This window comes from Lagenorhynchus albirostris, chromosome 12 (assembly GCF_949774975.1).
Source record: "Lagenorhynchus albirostris chromosome 12, mLagAlb1.1, whole genome shotgun sequence".
Taxonomy (NCBI): Eukaryota; Metazoa; Chordata; class Mammalia; order Artiodactyla; family Delphinidae; genus Lagenorhynchus; species Lagenorhynchus albirostris.
In genome coordinates, this window is record NC_083106.1 from 12,632,809 (window position 1) to 12,650,823 (window position 18,015).

Genomic DNA, 18,015 nt, shown 5'->3' on the forward strand with positions numbered 1-18,015 from the left:
TTTCTCTTTCTGACTGACTTTACTTAGTATGGTAATCTCTAGGTCCATGCTGCAAATGGCGTTATTTCATTCTTTTCTCTGGCTGAGTAATATTCCATAGTATATATGTACCACATCTTCATTATCCATTGCTCTGTCCATGGACATTTAGGTTGCTTCCATGTCTTGGCTGTTGTAAATAGTGTTGCAGTGAACATTGGGGTGCACGTATCTTTTCGGATTAGAGTTTTGTCTGGATATATGCCCAGGAGTGGGATTGCAGGATCATATGGTAACTCTACTTTTAGTTTTTTAAGGAAACTCTATACTGTTCTCCATAGTGGCTGCACCATTTTACATTCCCACCAACAGTGCAGGAAGGTTCCTTTTTTTCCACACCCTCTCCAGCATTTATTATTTGTAGACATTTTAATGATGGTCATCCTGGCTTGTATGAGATCATACCTCTTTGTTGTTTTAATTTGCATTTCTCTAATAGTTAGTGATATTGAGCATCTTTCCATGTGCCTGTTGGCCATCTGTATGTCTTCTTTGGAGAAATGTCTATTTAGGTCTGTTATTACTAATAGTCAAATATTTTGTGGCAATAAACATATTTCCAAGTAAACAATATTTTCTCATCCCAGATTGTAGCCAATATACAGAAACATATTAAGCTCTTCTGTTATATTTATGAAAGGGATAATTCATTTTAAACTTAGATATACTCTAGTGCTGCACATGCATAGAAGCACGCCTATATCATGCATGTGTATGCTCTCTCTCTCTCTGTCTCTCTCTCTCTCACACACACACACACACACACTCTTAACTGGAACTGTTTTCTTTTTAAACTAAAGAATTGAAAGAATAGCCACTTTGGCCTCATTCACAAAATATGCATTAATGTGGTCAAACCTGGTAATTTTGTGAGCTATCCTCATTTGGGACTTTTGTCATGGAATTGAAATGCTTTTCCTTCTCAAATTGGTTCTCCACAGATGTCTTGTAAAAAAGTCGAGAGCCAACTTTTGAGAGTGATTTGACAAATTAGGCTTCTGCTTTTAGTTTAGCTGGGGATAATATAGTTTTTTAGTTAACGCAAATGCAAAGCATCTCCTCATTCCTTGACCTGCTACTTTGATCAAAATGTCAAGAAACTGCTAAAAAAATAGTAACCTAAGGGTTTAGGAATGGGCTTGCCATATTGATGTGGAGTTAGCAGGAGGTACCATAATGTTAGCTTTATCATTGTTATATTACTTTGTTCTATAAGACTCACTGATTGATATATTAGAAAGTTAAGGCTTTGTCACAAGATAACTACATTATTTTGCTAAACACAAGATTCATTTGGTGAAAAAAATTAGTATCAATCAGCTTGACCGAATGGGTTACTCAGGTTAGACAAAACAGTAACTTTGGTAGTGTTTGGATGAAGTTACCTTTTAAATCAGCTTTCAGTTTAGTGTTTTGTTCAAAATTCAGATTATTGGACCCTACTTTGACTCAGTGAACCAGATTTCTTAGAGTTCCTCAAAAGTTACACTTTCTGGAGCTCACTGTAAAGCCTGAGATCCTCTGCCTGAGACCATATACTAATATTTGAGTGCAAAGTGGTATTTTGTGGGATAGCAGAGAAAAGTTTTGGATTAATGTGAGAAGTCTAGATATTTGTCTGGGTTCTGCCTCTTACTGGTGGTTTGATCTTGTATAATCATTTAACCTCCCTGAAAATTTTTTTTTTCATGTTTACCCATTAGGGTTATTATAGGAAGCTGATGTGATAAAAGCACTTTTTAATCTTCATGCTATCATATAAGGGAAAGATAGCGTTATTATTATGGTTATAGTTAATGCAAACTCTTTAAATAATAATCTAACTGACATAACAAATTTCTCTTTTCCCATATAATGTTATACATTAAAAAATAATCTAGGTGTCAAAACTAAAAATACATTAGAGAATGTGATCAGGGTGGAAACCAAGCAGTGAAGGCAGGCCAGCATCTCAGGTCTGAGTTGGACCTGGACTGATTTGAGCAAATGATGGAAGTGTTTTGAAGCCAAGTGGAATCGAATGAGGACAACAACAGGGTACAAAGAAATTAAGTTGCATTGAGAGCAGATGGAAAATGAATGCCTTTGCCTCAGTCTACCTACCAAAGATCTAGAAGACATAAAGACAACAAGCTGAACATAAATCAGGCATGGAACACTACAGCTGGAGCAGTATGCTGGACCCTGGAATGCATAAAAGAATATGAGACCATCTTTTTTTTTTTTTTTTCCACATTGAGCCAGGGTATGAGCTCTTTAGGGCACTGAGTCTGGTTCTTGACCCCCTTATCAATAACACTTATTAAAAATAAAATTAGAAGGCAAGCACCAATGTAAGAAAATTTTTGAAAAGTGTAACTTTGGATCAGAGGACTGAAGGCTGGAGAGAAAAAATAAAGAATCCCTCCTGTGAATATTTTTTTTACTGAAGGGTGAGCCTGAAATAATGTCAGGGTATTACACAATCCTTTAACTTGTCAATCAGTTGCAAGAAAGGGGTCATTCCTACCCCCTCCAGATCTCCTGAAATATCAAAAGATATTTATTCAATCATTCATTTATTCAACAGATGTTTTCGGAGTACACTTTACTGTGCTAGGCAGATACTGGAGATACAAGAGGGAGCAAGACAGATATAATTTGTGCTCTCAGAGAGCTAAGGCTAACTTGTCCCATGCACCATGTGCCTACTGTAGATGGTTAGCAAAAGTGGCCACAATGACTTCCCTCCCTACATCCACACCCCTTTGCAATGTGACTGCAGCTCCATCAATAGGTGGAGTCTGTTTTCCCACCCTTTGAACCTAGAACCTGTGATGGCCATGAGAACAAGCCTGGGCTAACACAGATGATGGAAGATGAGGATCCATGAGGAGCTAGCCATTCTTGCTATGGCCACCTTAGATCAGCTGGCTGACAGCCGATAGGGCAGCTCACCACAGAGTGAGCCCAGCTAAGACTGGAAGAACTGTCTAGCCCAGCCCAGCCCAGCCCAGCCCAAATTACTGATCTATAGAATTGTAAACTAAATAAATGGTTGCTTTCAGCCATTAAATTTTGAAATGATTTGTTATGCAGCAAAAGCTGACCAAGTAGCCCTTAGCTATGTAAGTATGACTCCAAGTTTATCTTGGGCACATAATTTTCTTATATGATCAAATTACCTTGATAACTGCCAACTCTCCACTTGACTTTGCGTTGCATGGACATGATCTCAGTGTACAGTTTCAGAATACAGACACCCTGGGAAGGTTTGATATTGGATCTCTGATCTGCAGAATATGAAGTTGACTAATGTGCTTGACATGTGACACATACAGTACAACATATTTCTTGGAGAAAATACAAATACATAGATAGGCAGGACATAAACATCTACAATGGTACAGACAGCAGTTAAACAGTTAATGCAAATCCAATTAGCTTTGTTTCCTAACATGACGGTTCATGACTTAAAAAAAAAAGAAAAAAAGAAAATAACACCTCCCTGTCAGATACTGAATTTGTAAACGAATCAATGACCTATAGACACAGCCGTAAAGTCTCCAATTTTTCCCCCAAATAATTTTATTATTTTGATATATTAGTGAAAAGATCACCAAAGACTTACGTATTGTTCCAGATGTCTGTGTGTAACTGCCTTGATTCTAATGATGACACCTCAGTGGAGATTAGTGAAAGGGATATTTGATTTATCTTAATTTTCAAATATGTCAGTGGCTTTTCCTCTTTTCCTGGCATCCACTCTTCTGTGTCCAGCTCTGCCAGCTGGGCGTTTTGGGAAAGCAGCCAATTCCAGGGCTAATGTGTTTCTGCTGTTATCTGACACTGATGCTGCTTCACAGAGGCAGCAATGAAGATAAGCTCCATTTGGATGTATTTTTAAAGCAAACCTTTTAGTTACTTAGACCAGAGCTTCCCCAGTTAGCTTCCTTTCTCCTCTCTCTGGCTGTGCAAGAACCACACATGTGGCTGTGAAACTGCTGGATTTGGAGGGGAGTCAAGGGCAGTGTCGGGGCAGCTGAAGGACACTCATGCTGAACTCAGGAAAAACACTCCACCAGACAAGCTGGGAGCTGTACTTCCAGGAAAGCAAGGCAGGTGAAGGGTTCTGAGAGGATCAGCTATGACAAGAGACCTTGGCAGTGGTACAGGGTACAATACCAGCAGCCACTCCCCAAAGTGCCTGAAAGGAGAGGGAGGGTATAAACAGGTGCTTAAGGAGAGAGAATGAATCCTTTACAATGGCCATTGTTTTGCTCCAATGGTAAATATTTTAACCTTAGTTTAGGACTGAGGGTTTTAAGTTGCATTCTTTAACGTATTATCTTCAGGTTAGAGAGAAATCTATTTAAATTCCTACCCTCTTTAAGTTATTCACAAGATTTCCAGAATCACTGAGAAGGAGAGCTGCTTAGTAAAAGGAGCAGGCTTAGAGGTCTTGATGTGAAAAAAAAAAAAAATTAAAGAAGCAGAGTAGAAAAACTGTTCTTTCTGGATTTTGTTTCTGAAATGGAATTAGAAGTGAGACATAATAAGTTAATAATTTCCCTTTGGTTGGAAATAGGCCTGCCATCATTACCTCATGCTCCCCAGGGCTTGCGAGTTCCTGGGTTCATTTTAACATTATTTAATATCAAGAGTATGAGGATTCATGTCGCCATGGCAGATCCTTCTGGGCCATATTACATTGGTCCTGTGGTCAATTAGAAGGGGTGAGCCCTTCTAATTGGGCTGGGTTGGGTGGGTTGGGTGGCAGTAGTGGCCGTCACAAGGGACAGCGAGGAGTGGGGAACAGGAAGCAGAGAGGAGGCAGCTGCATCCTAAGGGAACCAGGCTCTCTCTCTGGCTCCGCGACTTGACTTCCTGATGATTTTTAGGGAGACATCTGTCCCCACTGTTCTGCTCCCTGACCCTAGAAACTTTACCTAAGATTCTGACATGAGGATTTACTTTCACAGGGAGTTTGAATTTGAGTTCTGTGTTATAAAATTCCACAGGCTGTGATTTTTGGATGCTGGTACCATCATTCAGACATTTACTTACTTAAGTTAATTTTAATGATTCAGTAATACCTGATTACTTTACAGGCCAGACTCCAAAATTTCCAAACCAGTGGCTTAACAAGGCAATATTAACTTAGAGACAGATTTTTTTTTCTCTTTCCTCCTTTTTGATTTCTCATGTGATTATTCTGTTGTGTGTAAACCTTGCATCTTCCGTGCAGGCTCCCATCTGTACTCTTCTGTGCATAGGGATATATCTTCCAACAGATAGTCACTCCTCATTATACTAACCTCAACTGGTATGATGACTGTTGCAAAACTAATTTAGTTCTAATAATTAAGTAATAAGTTTGATGTGTTCTCTAGAGCTCAGGTATAAAAATTTATAAATCAGTGACTCAACAAAGTTAAGGACGGGACATTGAATCCTCTTTTCTCCTTTGGTGTGACAGTGAGTTGCTGGGAACATCGTCACCCATCACTACAGTGGGCAAAGTGCTGACACTTTCTCTGTAACCATAGATCCAGAGCAGGACTGGCTTTTGAGAAGTGACAGGGACATTGGAGTGATATGCATGAAACACCTAACATTGGGGGGAATGAGAAGAATTCTAGATTAAGATCACTTCCACAATGTGCTGAAGTCATTAATTTTGCATAGAAGCAAAGGCTGTGAAGATAGTAGATTTTTAGTAGATTTATGGATATCTGATTGGAATGTCTCTATATCTGAATGCATATGTACAAAATACATAGAGCTCAGCCTCAATCCCCTGGTTACTGATCCTTTTCCAGTGGATTCAAATCTTGGCTTTTAAGAAGCTCTATAACTTTTCTGTCATCCCCAGGAGGTACACCCAATCCTAGAAGCTGCCTACCTGATGGTTAGTCCTATCCACTGTGTTGGCCGTGGACGGGAGGTCTCTGGTGTTCTGACGTATTCTAGTGGAGTTTTGCTGCTCAATGGTGGAGGAAGTTGGGATGCAGAACTCTCTGAAGCATCGTTTGAAGTTTTCATCCAGAAATGCATAAAGGACCGGGTTCAGGCAGCTGTTTGTGTAACCGAGAGCAATGCAGAAGTGCCATGAAACAGTCTGGAAAGTAGTTTCTGGGATTGTGATCAAGGCTTTGACGATGACGTAAATGTGAATGGGGGTCCAGCAGACGATGAACACAGCCACAACCACCAGCACCATTCTGGTGATTCTTCGCAGGTTCCGATCCTTTTCTTTGGAGCCAGAGAGCATGCGGACGCTCTTGAGGCGTAAGATCATCAGTCCGTAACACACCGTAATGACGAGGACAGGCATGATGAAAGCAAAGATGAAAACACAGATTTTCAGCAGGTTCTCCCAGTACCAGGTTGGGTGAGAAAATGTTAGTGTACAATCTATGGAACCTAGAAGAGAAGAATGATAAGGAAGAACTAGCAGCAACTTTTAATGATGTCATGGGGCGTTACGATTGCCATTTTGCTCTCTAATTTATCACCTTGACCTGGGTTAACTTCTGGCTATTACTACACAAGCCAGAAAAGGAAGATTTAAAGAAACCATGGAAGAAACTCAGTTCTCTTTTGATTTTCAGGAGAGTTATGTTTTCCAGATACGTCATTTAGGTTCTCCACTTTGATGACGTTAAGCTTTCATTCAGTCAACAGTTATGAATCTCTCACCGTGAGCTAGATCCTCTATGGGGTCTAGGCTGATATAAAAATATAATCACTGTCAAGATTCTATAGGGGTTTCCAGGTAACGGATGTCTTCACTTCATTTTCTGGGTTTTTTTTTTTTGGCCACCCATGTGGCTTGCGAGATCTTAGTTCCCCAACCCGACCACCACCACAGTGAAAGTGCTGAGTCCTAACCACTGGACCACCAGGGGATTCCCTTAACTCCACTTTTTGATGGGTGGTTTACCATTCTGAAGTGAAGTCTAAAAAAATAAATTTGTCATGTAGGCAGCCACTCGAGATTTTAAAACAAGCCTCCACTTAATGTTCTTTGGGTTTAAGCTCTAATTACTCTTGAAAGAGCTGTGTTCTTATTTTCCTGTCATTTTGATGAAGTAAGTGCAGAGAAATCAGGAACCGATAGATTATGGTTTATCTTCTCTTTCAAATGTTTACTGGACTTAAAATTATAGGGGAAAATTCCTATTTCAAAATATTCAAAACTATTTTGCTAAAAAGAATCATTAAAATTACAGTTTGTCTACAGCATGGGACCACTCCATAATTTCTACTTGGCTTATGACTTCACTAACATATCTGTCTATATTCTCTCTATCCCTCAGGCCTGCAGCCGTACTCACCTTGCCGGTACTTTGTTGTTGCCATGAACATCACAGGCAGACCAATGGCTGAAGAGAGGATCCAGTTGCAGATGTTGACGATCTTGGCATTGCGGGGAGTGCGGAAATCCAGGGCCTTGACGGGATGGCAGACTGCAATGTAGCGATCAATGCTCATGGTGCAGAGGGTGAATATGCTGGTGAACATATTATAGTAATCTATGGAGATCACAATCTTGCAGAGGATGGTTCCAAATGGCCATGTTCCCATTAGGTAATTGACACTCTGGAAGGGCAGGGTACTGGTTGCTAGGGCATCTGCCAGAGCAAGGTTGAAAATATAGATGTTGGTGGCAGTCTTCATTTTGGTGTATCTAAGAGATGAAGGAAGAGCAGTGGCACCGCCAGAAAAAAATAAAACCATCAGGGTGAAATGTAGTTAAGCTTTCAATTAAAAAGCAAAAACTAAAAAACAAAAAAACAGAACAAAACAAACCCCCCCAAAACCAAAGCAAAAACAATTGCAAGGATTAGTGGGAAGCATTTGAGATTAGATACAGAGGAACTCTTTCACAGTACTAGATTGGCCATTTATAACCACGTGCCTATGGGCTATATATATACCTTCTCTAACTATCAGTTTCATTATCTGTAAAAAAGTTATAATAAGAGCTGCCATACTGATTTATTGGTTTATTTGCTTTTTTAAAAAATGTGCCGGACACTGTGATAGGTGTAATAGACACAGGGAGGGCTCAGTCAAGTATCCAGACATGGGGTAATAATACGTTTTAACTCTAAATATATGAGAAAAATTTCAGCTATATAGTTAAAATTATGGAACAATGTAATCGTGCAAGAGTGTATGTATATGTAGGTGTATACACATACACATGAACACACACACAAATATACAGGCTATTATGGGGTCATAGAGATGAGGCAAAGGGAATAGTAGGGGTATCCTAAGGAAAGAAGGAATGCATCTTGAGAGTGTACATGCGCAAGTTTAATCTTACAGCTGGTAGGAGTAGGTCATTCAAGACAGAGAGAAAGCTCGAGCAAAGGCATAGAGGTGAAATGGCATGATGTGTATGTTTGGCACTGAAAGAGTAAAAATACCAGCAGGAATGACCATGAATCTGATAGGGGAGGAATATAGAGGCCAGTTCATAGAGGGACTTGTATACCATGGTAAGAAGATTAGACTTTATCCACTTTGTGATGGGGAAGCTAAGGTTGTTTGTCTTGTTTTTATTATTTAATAACTTTATGGAGGCATATAATAAAAGTATACAATTTGATGTTTTGCTATATGTACACACTTTCGAACCCATCACCATAACCAAGAGCAGGGATTGGCTTGCACACTCAATTAGACTGCACCTGATTTTGTAAACAGTTCTATTGGTACACACTCACACCCATTTAATTCTTCTTATCTATAACTGTCTTGATGATGCAATGGCAGAGTTGAGTAAGAGACTATATGGTTTGCAAAGCCTAAAATATTTACTATCTGGCCCTTTACAGCAAAAAATGCCAACTCTTGATCAAGATGATGAACATGTCAATCACTCCCCCTCAATGCTTCCTTGTGCAGCTCTCTAATCCTTCCATCTTGCCCCTCCCTGCCTTGACCCCCACTCCCACTGTTCTATAGGCAATTACTGATCTTGATCTCCTTTCTGTCATTATAGATTAGTTTTCATTTTCTAGACTTTTTAATGTAAATAGAATCACCCAATATGTACTCTTTTTTTGTCTAGCTTCTTTCACTCAGCACAATTATTTTGAAATTTATTCACATTGTTGCATGCATCAATGATTCATTCTTTTTTATTGTCCAGTGGTATTCCATTGTATGGATATGCCATAACTTGTCTATCCACTCACCTATTAATGGGAATTGGGAGGCATCCACTCTTTAGATATTACTAATTAGCTGTTATGAACAGTTTTGTACAAGTATTTGCATGGACTTATGTTTTTCTGTCTCTGGGATAAGTATTTAGGAGTGTTATGTGTCCTCAAAGCCGCGGAAATTAGAACTACCAAGTAGAAGACAAACAGGTACGGCGAGACACTAATGAATTATATCTGATAGTAGAAGAATATCTAGCAAATATATTGTCAAATTGTCAAATATATTTGACACTCCACGTCTATCTGCTCTGCTGTTGGTAACAGGACCTCAATTTCACTCTAAGGAGCCACTCATTTCCCATTCTCAGTCCACGTACTTTGCGATGGGCTCCATTGCTAGCTCAAGGCATGAAGATTTAAAGTGAATGCCCAGCAATGGTCTCATGTTTCAACTAGAGCCGGTGAGATTTTGGGGGGACTTCTGGGGAAAGAGTATATTAGTTTTAAATAATTAAACCTGAGAGGATGCAAGGTATGTAGTTGTTGGAAGAGCCTGTCTGAAAATGGATTTAACCCATAGCGTGTGGATCTGAGAGAGTGAGAGAGAAACCCATGCCTAAATCCTGCATGATGTAAAGGCACACTAGACACTTCCGAGCCAGCAGACCTTACATTTCACGTCTTATCTTTAGCAGAATGTTTTATGTCAAATAATCAGGTTCTCTACTGTCAGTTTATGACTCATCATACTTTTAACATTTTCTTCAGGCTCATCTTAGCACCAGGTACTTATGGATGTATGATTGTTTCATTAAAAAAAAAATCCTTTCCTCCCCCAGAATGAGATGTTTGTGAAACAAAATTAGGTTAGGTTTCCACATCACAAAAGGAAAAGTGAATATTTATCTATAAAAGCTATGTCAATTGGCATTTTACAGGAATAATGCTGTTTTTCTCCGTTTATCCAAAGAGCTTTCCTCTAAAGATAGCCAGTACTCATATCCCAATTACTTACCCTCTGAATCACAGCAACATATAAGAGAGGGTTCAGCAGTTTCCAAAATATGTGGAGGAGAATAATTATACAAGACTAAAAGTTTGGGAATTCCACTTGCCTCTGGCATATCTCCAAAGCCTTCAATCTGAAGGGATAGTCTGACCAGAAAAGGGGTCATGCAGTCCAGCAAACATGGGCTTTTCATTCTGTTCTGTTCTGATGTGGTGGCATGAACATTGCTCCAGGAAAGTAACAGGAACAATCAGAGTCACACTATAAGTTATAGGAGTATACGAACCAGAGTTAGCAAGCATGCCGAAGAGGTGAGCCGGAGGAAGGATTACCTTTGGGTTCAGTTTACCTGGGTGGGTCTGAGTAGAACTCCTGGATGTCAACACACAATCCTTTTTCCATCTTTTGTACCTATGAGTTCTTACTGTGTCATAGATGAGTTTAGTGGCAAAGTGGGCAAAACAAACTGGGAGGGATAGGTGACACGTTCTCAGAGTGTCTCACCTGTACTACAGGACCTTTTTGACATTGACTGTTCCTGCTATGCTCACTGAATTAGATCTTTTCCTCTAGGCGGTGAGCCAAGCTATTTTTTCCTTTCTAGTTAGCCCACTGAAATTTTCCTAGTATGTATTTTAAAAAATTTGTTCTAAATGACCGAGTAGTTTATTTGCTATATGAATCCAAATGAATTACAATGCAACTATTAAAAAAAATATTCTTCTCAGGACCTCCAATGCTTGACCCGTTAGAGTGATTTTATGAAGCCTCCAGATGCTGTGTTGGGGAAGAGGCATTATAAGCCCATTTCATTGGCAGCTCACCTATTCTCCTGTGTTCCATACATACCTTTGGTTTGTAAGTACCCTTCCTTTTTTGTGGTTATAATTCCTATTTATCTTCAGATGCATTCTTCATTCCATTTCTCCAAATATTACCACTTACCAAAACATCATTGATTTTTGACCCACTGGTGCTAAATGAAGCCAAACTGAATAAATTACTCTTGTATACCAATGGGATGGGCTTTGCAAACCTTTTGTTGTTGTTGTTCTATTTTGTTTTTGTGTTAATTCTTGAATTGTGATGACCCTATCTCTGTCCAGAAAAAAAAACAGACCAAGGATGCTTGAAAAGAGGAAGAAAGTATCCCAGAATCCAGCCTGTCAGCTTTGTACCCCATCATGTGCTTCACATGGCTCTCTACCTATTTTAGGAGTTCACAATAGAACCAGCTGGGATGTACAGAAGATTTTCACCTCTTCTTGGGCTGATTTTCTGCCCTTTCATGTTTTACCAAATGGAGGTTTTTTTTTTTTTCTAACATCAGTGAAGAAGAAAGATGTCTAACTCAGTAAGGATTCAATGAGCCCCTTTTATATGTTCAGCATTGTGCTGGGAAAGATACCTTTTTCACATCTGTCATGACTTTTATATCCACTTACTCTCACATAGAGAAATTCACATTTTTAATGGAGAAAAAACCTACTTAGAGTGCTGTCTTTAAATACTCATGATTACTTGGATAAATCCAATGAAATAAAGGCACTTGTCCTACATTTCAGGTTATTATTTAGATGAAGAAAATGGTCACATTAGTACCTACCTGAATCTCTCCTTTATTATCCATTCCATTCTGTTGTCTCAGGCAAACGTACGTGTGTGTGTGTGTGTGTGTGTGTGTGTGTGTGTGTGTGTGAAAGAGAGAGAGAGAGAGGTTGAAAACAACCAAAACCTATGATACATTCTCATTAGATATTAACACAGAAAGAGACCATATATTAGTTTATTATTCCCTGTTATCTTCTCAACTAGCTTAGTGGAGGGAACAGGGGATTTCTCACTTTGCTATAAAATATTCTAAAACATTTTACTTACATTTATTTCAAAGTGGTTTCTGTGGTCAGTGACCAAATTTCCAATGAGTTTATACTAGCAAAAGGAGAAAGTAGTATTCTGAGACCTCTGAGCCCTGCAGACAGAAAAGTGATTATTGTTTACTAATTTGTCTCAGAAGAGAAGACAGAGAGAGGTTTACAGGAAATTAAACAGAGAGGCACCTCCTTCCAGAGGTCAATTACCTCTTTCTGTCTCTGTGCCACCGGAGTGTAACAACCATCAGAGTCTGTTTTGTTGAGTGGTACTCTTTTTTTTTCATTCATACCGCCTTTTTGTTGTTGTTCTCTATATTCCTACTTTCCTCCTACTCCATGTCCCATTAATGAAAATTCATGAAAAAAATAGCCTTCGGGTGGAACAAGAACAAAAGTCTGCTTTCTTCAAGCAGTGGATGAACTTTATAAATAGAAAATGCAAAACGAGTAACCAATCATATTTTTATTTTCGCATTTGGTGCTAGAAAAAATCAGAATAAAATGTGTGGCTCCTTTTAATAATTGCATAGAATTCTAATGGCACTAGAATCTAATATACTTCTATTGTACTGAGCATCCTGCGAACCACATCATTTCATTCTCTTTTGGCTTCCAATTTGTCTATTTTCTTCTTTATTTTTCTTATTTTGTTGCATGCATTTTTGTAAGGCTCTTTAAATCCTCTTGTTAGAATTGGGAACTGAGGTGGAGGATGGGGAAAGAACAGGCCCATACATCAATGGAGAGGGAAGAAAATGAAAAGAAAGACTCTTCCATTATGGCCAAGAGACTTCGCTTGACCATTGTTTGCATTACACCTTTCGGAAGTGCTTGTTTTCTGCTTTATTTGATTTCTGAAAATTTTATATACTTCAGGATATTTATTTCATCAGAAGTTTATATGAAAAAAAATAATGTTTTTTCCTTGATTCCTGTATTCTATGATAAATAAAATTTACCTATTATAGAAACATATTACCATGCTAAATCCTCTGATGTACGTAAACCATTATAATTTGGTGAAATATTCTTATCTGTGACTTTAGATTTTTGTTTCCTGAAATATAGATTTTTATCTCTTTAGACCAAATTGCTTCAAAAACAGCATCAGAATATCTGTCTCAGCCTTTTGCTTCTTAGATAACAATGTTTTATTTTTATTCTAAAGGCCTGCTTCTTAAAATTTAGAAATATTTTAGGGACTTCCCTGGTGCTGCAGTGGTTAAGAATTTGCCTGCCAATACAGGGGACACAGGTTTGATCCCTGGTCCGGGAAGGTCCCATATGCCTTGGAGCAACTAAGCCCGCAAGCCACAGCTACTGAGCCTGTGCACCACAACTACTGAACCCACGTGCTGCAACTACTGAAGCCCGCACGCCTAGAGCCTGTGATTCGCAACAAGAGAAGCCAATGCAATGAGAAGCCCATGCACTGCAACAAAGAGTAGCCTCAGCTTGCTGCACTAGAGAAAGCCTGTGAGCAGCAATGAAGACCTAACACAGCCAAAAGAAAAAAAAGAAATACTTTAGCTTCCAAACTTGGGAGTTCTAAGAGAAAAGGAAATTCCTTTTATTTTAGGATCTGAAAGTTCTGAATGTAAAAAATAATCAAAGATGCATTACCACTAACATCAAATAATAAGATATCCCTAGGTATTTCTTTAATATTGAAGGAACAAAAGAGAAAACTTCAAAATATAATAAAACAATTCTACCAATGTCAATATTAGAAAATTGCTTTTTGAAGAAGCTCAAGTGTATGCTGTAGATTATAAATTTTTAGAGAGAGTAGACTATGAGTAGAATTATTATCTACTGCACTTAGTGCAACAAATTTAAGATTTCACCTATACTTTTTGTGATGATGTACGTATAATCACTCAAGTATTATATGAAAGATAGCATGAACAGAAAAGTTAAAAAGCTATAATTAAATTATCCATTCAAAACAGAATCCAGCACAAGATGCTCACCAGTAAATGGAATTGAATACAGGAAGAAGGGTTTGGATTATAATTATTTTTCTTTATGATAAGATGAAACAACCTTTTTTTTTTTAGGGAATCCGTGGCTTTTGAAGTAAACAGGGAATATTCCTTTTTGCCTTGTCATTTTGTTGTCAAATTAAAAAGAACTTTGGTCATAGAAGGTCATGGAATGATGAGAAGTAAGATCTGAAAGGGGTTTTCAAGACCACACAGTCTGATCACCTTTTTTTATGGTGGAAGAAACAAAGCACAGAGAGACATACAAATGTTTGAGACCTTTTCCCTCCACTTCCCTAAGCTTCATTTAAAACAGAAACGTACCTTCTGTGCTGTAACTGCATTGTGGGCCATGTGTATTTCTGGATGTTCATTGCTGATATACTCAACCCACTGTGTAGCTAAAGCAAGGTAGGCATGCAAAGCTTCTTAATCTTCTTTTCAAAGATGCCCATGCTGGGAATATCTTGGGAATTTTGAGATATTTTCTCATTATATCGAATGTTGTAACCGAATCATATTTTTTAAAGGAGAATTGAGTTTGCTCCATTTCCTTTGCTTTACTCTTTCACAATCCATGATTTAAGCCTATCATTTCTATGTAGTTGACACACAACCTCTCTCTCAAATTCCATGAATACCTTTCCCACTCTCTTTGGGACATCTGTAATCTGCTACTGACTTCTCAAATGCAATACTTGTCAAAGTGTGCTTATTCTTTCTTACCCCCCAACAACAACACTACCGTCACCATCAGCACAATCAATAATAGCAAAATAATCAATAACATCATTGAAGAAGATTAAATCAATAACATCATCAAATGGAGAGCTGAGATAACTAGGAAGACAAAAGTTAATTAAATTTTTAGAAATAGGGAGTAGAAGGGGAAGGGTGAAATACGACTCCCAAATTCTAGCATAGAAGAATGGACAGATGGCAATATCATTGTTTAACAGAGAAGGAAGAGAGGAAAAGCAGTTTTGGTGTTGATAGAAAGTTCAGTTTTGAGTGTACTGTGTTGTGGGACAAAAAGAAAATGACTATCAAGTAGCCAAATATATGTTTGCAGTTCAGCTGGAGCAATTTATTTATGTCATCAGCCTCTAGATGTTAATTCCAGTCAGGCAAGTGGATGAGATTGCCTTTTTGTATGTTGCAAAATGTGAAGAATGTTGAAGTCAGAGAAGAACAAAGTTCCATAAAGGGACAGAAAAGAAGAGAAGGAGAGAACAAGGGAGAGACAGAAGGTGTGAATATGTTATCCATGATGCATCAGAATGTGAATGGGAGAGAAATGAGTTGTAAAATGTCAGAGCTAGAAGCTCTTCTGTGGAAAACTCTTCTAATCAGGAGACATACATTTTTGTAAATGGGAGGTTTGATTTTTATCAATAACCAACAAAATAGTTATTTTCTATCATGACTATATTTGATTATACAATGTAAAACGCAATTATTCATAGACTATAACACTGATGGCAGTTGCGTGAAATAGAATTTATCAGAATTCTTGCTTTTGAAAACACAAGTCTGTAGCAGTACCACAGCCATGAGTATGTCTATATGTGAACTCACATATTTTATATATTCTAATAGATTAGATCACTTCTTACTTATATGATACATATTTCCCTATAAATCTTATAGCTCATATAAGAAATTTGATAGAAATTTCCCCAAATGTGATCATCTTAAAAATTTACATTACAATTCCAATATAAATTTGTAGAATGGAAAGACATTTTCCTATAGTCCTAATAAAAATAAGTAAATTTTGATCAACTAGGATAGAGAAAAAATTAAATTATTTTCTACTTACCTATAAGAAATGATAATGCAAAATTGTTAAAAAACTTTAAAATATCTACCAATCTATGAATGACATGTAATATGTCATCATTTTAATCAACATTTTACTGATTACTCTAGAGGTTGAAAATAATTTTATGTATTCCTTGGTCAATTATACTGCCTCTTCTAATAATTTGTTTTTATTTTTTGCTCATTTTTTTCTTATTGACTTGTCAGAGATTAAAACGTATACTGTAACTGTAAATATTTATTCTCAGACTGCTACTGCTTAAAAATATTCACCATGTTTTGCTGTTCCTTAAAACTATTGAATTTTAACTTCCTTGATGGTGTGTGTATGTGTGTGTGTGCCCATTTTTCATTAAAGGCCTTTCTTATTATGAGGTTATTAAAATGTGACTGAAATATCCTTTTAAAAATTTAAAATATAGATTTTTCAGAATATATTTTTAATTAAAAAATATGATGCATGCTTATTGTAAAAATAAATAATACAGGAAAGCACAAAGGAAATAGAAACCTGGAACTCTACCACCTGGAGATAGCACTTGAGCCAACATCCTTCTAAACATCTTCTTATACATGAGAAGAGTAACGTTCATTAATACTGGCTACTGACCTGGCATTGCACTAAGTAAATTTACAAAATTGAAGGGAGAGGTACTTCATCATCCCCATATTACGGATGAGCAAACTAAGCCTCAGAGATCAGCTACCTTACCCAAAGTTGTAAAGCCCATAAGTGACAGAAGTGGTGTTACCTCAGGTCTGTTCACTGCTCCATGCTGCCCCCCTCTAATGTATCAGAATGTCACAGAGGTAGGATTTGAGTCTTGTTACTCTTCCAAGCCCAGCATATAGAAGATGCTCAAAAATGCTAATTTTATTTGGTTATCTAAAAATATATTTAATCTTTTTTTAAGAAGTTAAAATTTTATTAGTTTTTTAATTTTAGAATTTTATTTATTTTTTTATATAGCAGGTTCTTATTAGTTATCCATTTTATACATATTAGTGTATACATGTCGATCCCAGTCTCCCAATTCATCACCCCCCCCACCCCTCCCACCACTTTCCCCCCTTGGTGCCCATACCTTTGTTCTCTACATCTGTGTCTCAATTTCTGCCATGCAAACTGGTTCATCTGTGCCATTTTTCTAGGTTCCACATATATGTGTTAATATATGATATTTGTTTTTCTTTTCTGACTTACTTCACTCTGTATGACAGTCTCTAGATCCATCCACATCTCTACAAATGACCCAACTTCGTTCCTTTTTATGGCTGAGTAATATTCCATTGTATATATGTACCACATCTTCTTTATCCATTTGTCAGTCGATGGGCATTTAGGTTGCTTCCATGACCTGGCTATTGTAAATAGTGCTGCAATGAACATTGGGGTACATGTGTCTTTTTGAATTATGGTTTTCTCTGGGTATATGCCCAGTAGTGGGATTGCTGGGTCATATGGTAATTCTATTTTTTAGCTTTTTAAGGAACCTCCATACTGTTCATACTGTTAATCTGTATTCAAGAAACACCTGAACATAATTTCATCCTTGTGATGAAAAATGTCAGTTCCTCTTCTCCTATCTCATTCCTATTGCTTATGTGGTCATTTTCAGTATTTGTAACTGATTGTCTAATCTTTACTTCAATACCTCTAAATAACATGCTTCTAGAGTATGTTGAGGGAGTTACCTCTGAAATATCTACTTTGGCTTGACATTCACAATGGTTTGGCTCACTTTATTCCATCCATCTTCTTCTTTACTCCAATGGTGTTGATGGAAAATTCTGGTTTTCTTCCTTTGCAATGAATTATCCCTTCTCTGTCTTGCAATTTTATCTCTTTTATGTTCTGGAATCTCATTAATATATGATGAGACTTTTTTTAAAGATTGATTGTGCTTGTCACTCAGAGAGTCCCTCTAGTTTGAAGTCTCATCACTTTCTTTAGTTATGGGAAATGTGGGGCTATTATTTCTTCAAATAGTGCCTCTCTTCCATTCCCTCTGTTGTTTACTTCTAATGGATAGCTTTTCTCTGTCTACACTTCTGGTATCGCATTTGTTTTTTCATCCTTTCCATTTCTATCTCATTGACTACATTCTTCCAGCTCACGA

At 37.6% G+C, this 18,015-nt stretch overlaps 1 protein-coding gene across 2 annotated transcripts in view; it reads right to left on the bottom strand.

Moving 5' to 3' along the window:
* OPRM1 (opioid receptor mu 1) overlaps positions 1-18,015 on the bottom strand; it is a 159,497-nt gene that overhangs the window by 119,213 nt on the left and 22,269 nt on the right. Inside the window, exons 2-4 of one of the 2 annotated variants that reach the window (XM_060167262.1) lie at positions 7,359-7,711; positions 5,924-6,444; positions 3,267-3,311 (exon numbers count right to left, since the gene is read on the bottom strand). In XM_060167262.1, the coding sequence (XP_060023245.1) occupies positions 3,267-3,311; positions 5,924-6,444; positions 7,359-7,711 (919 nt within the window). Of the gene's footprint in view, positions 1-3,266; positions 3,312-5,923; positions 6,445-7,358; positions 7,712-18,015 lie in introns of those variants that run through there. The other variant, XM_060167263.1, reaches the window with a different exon arrangement.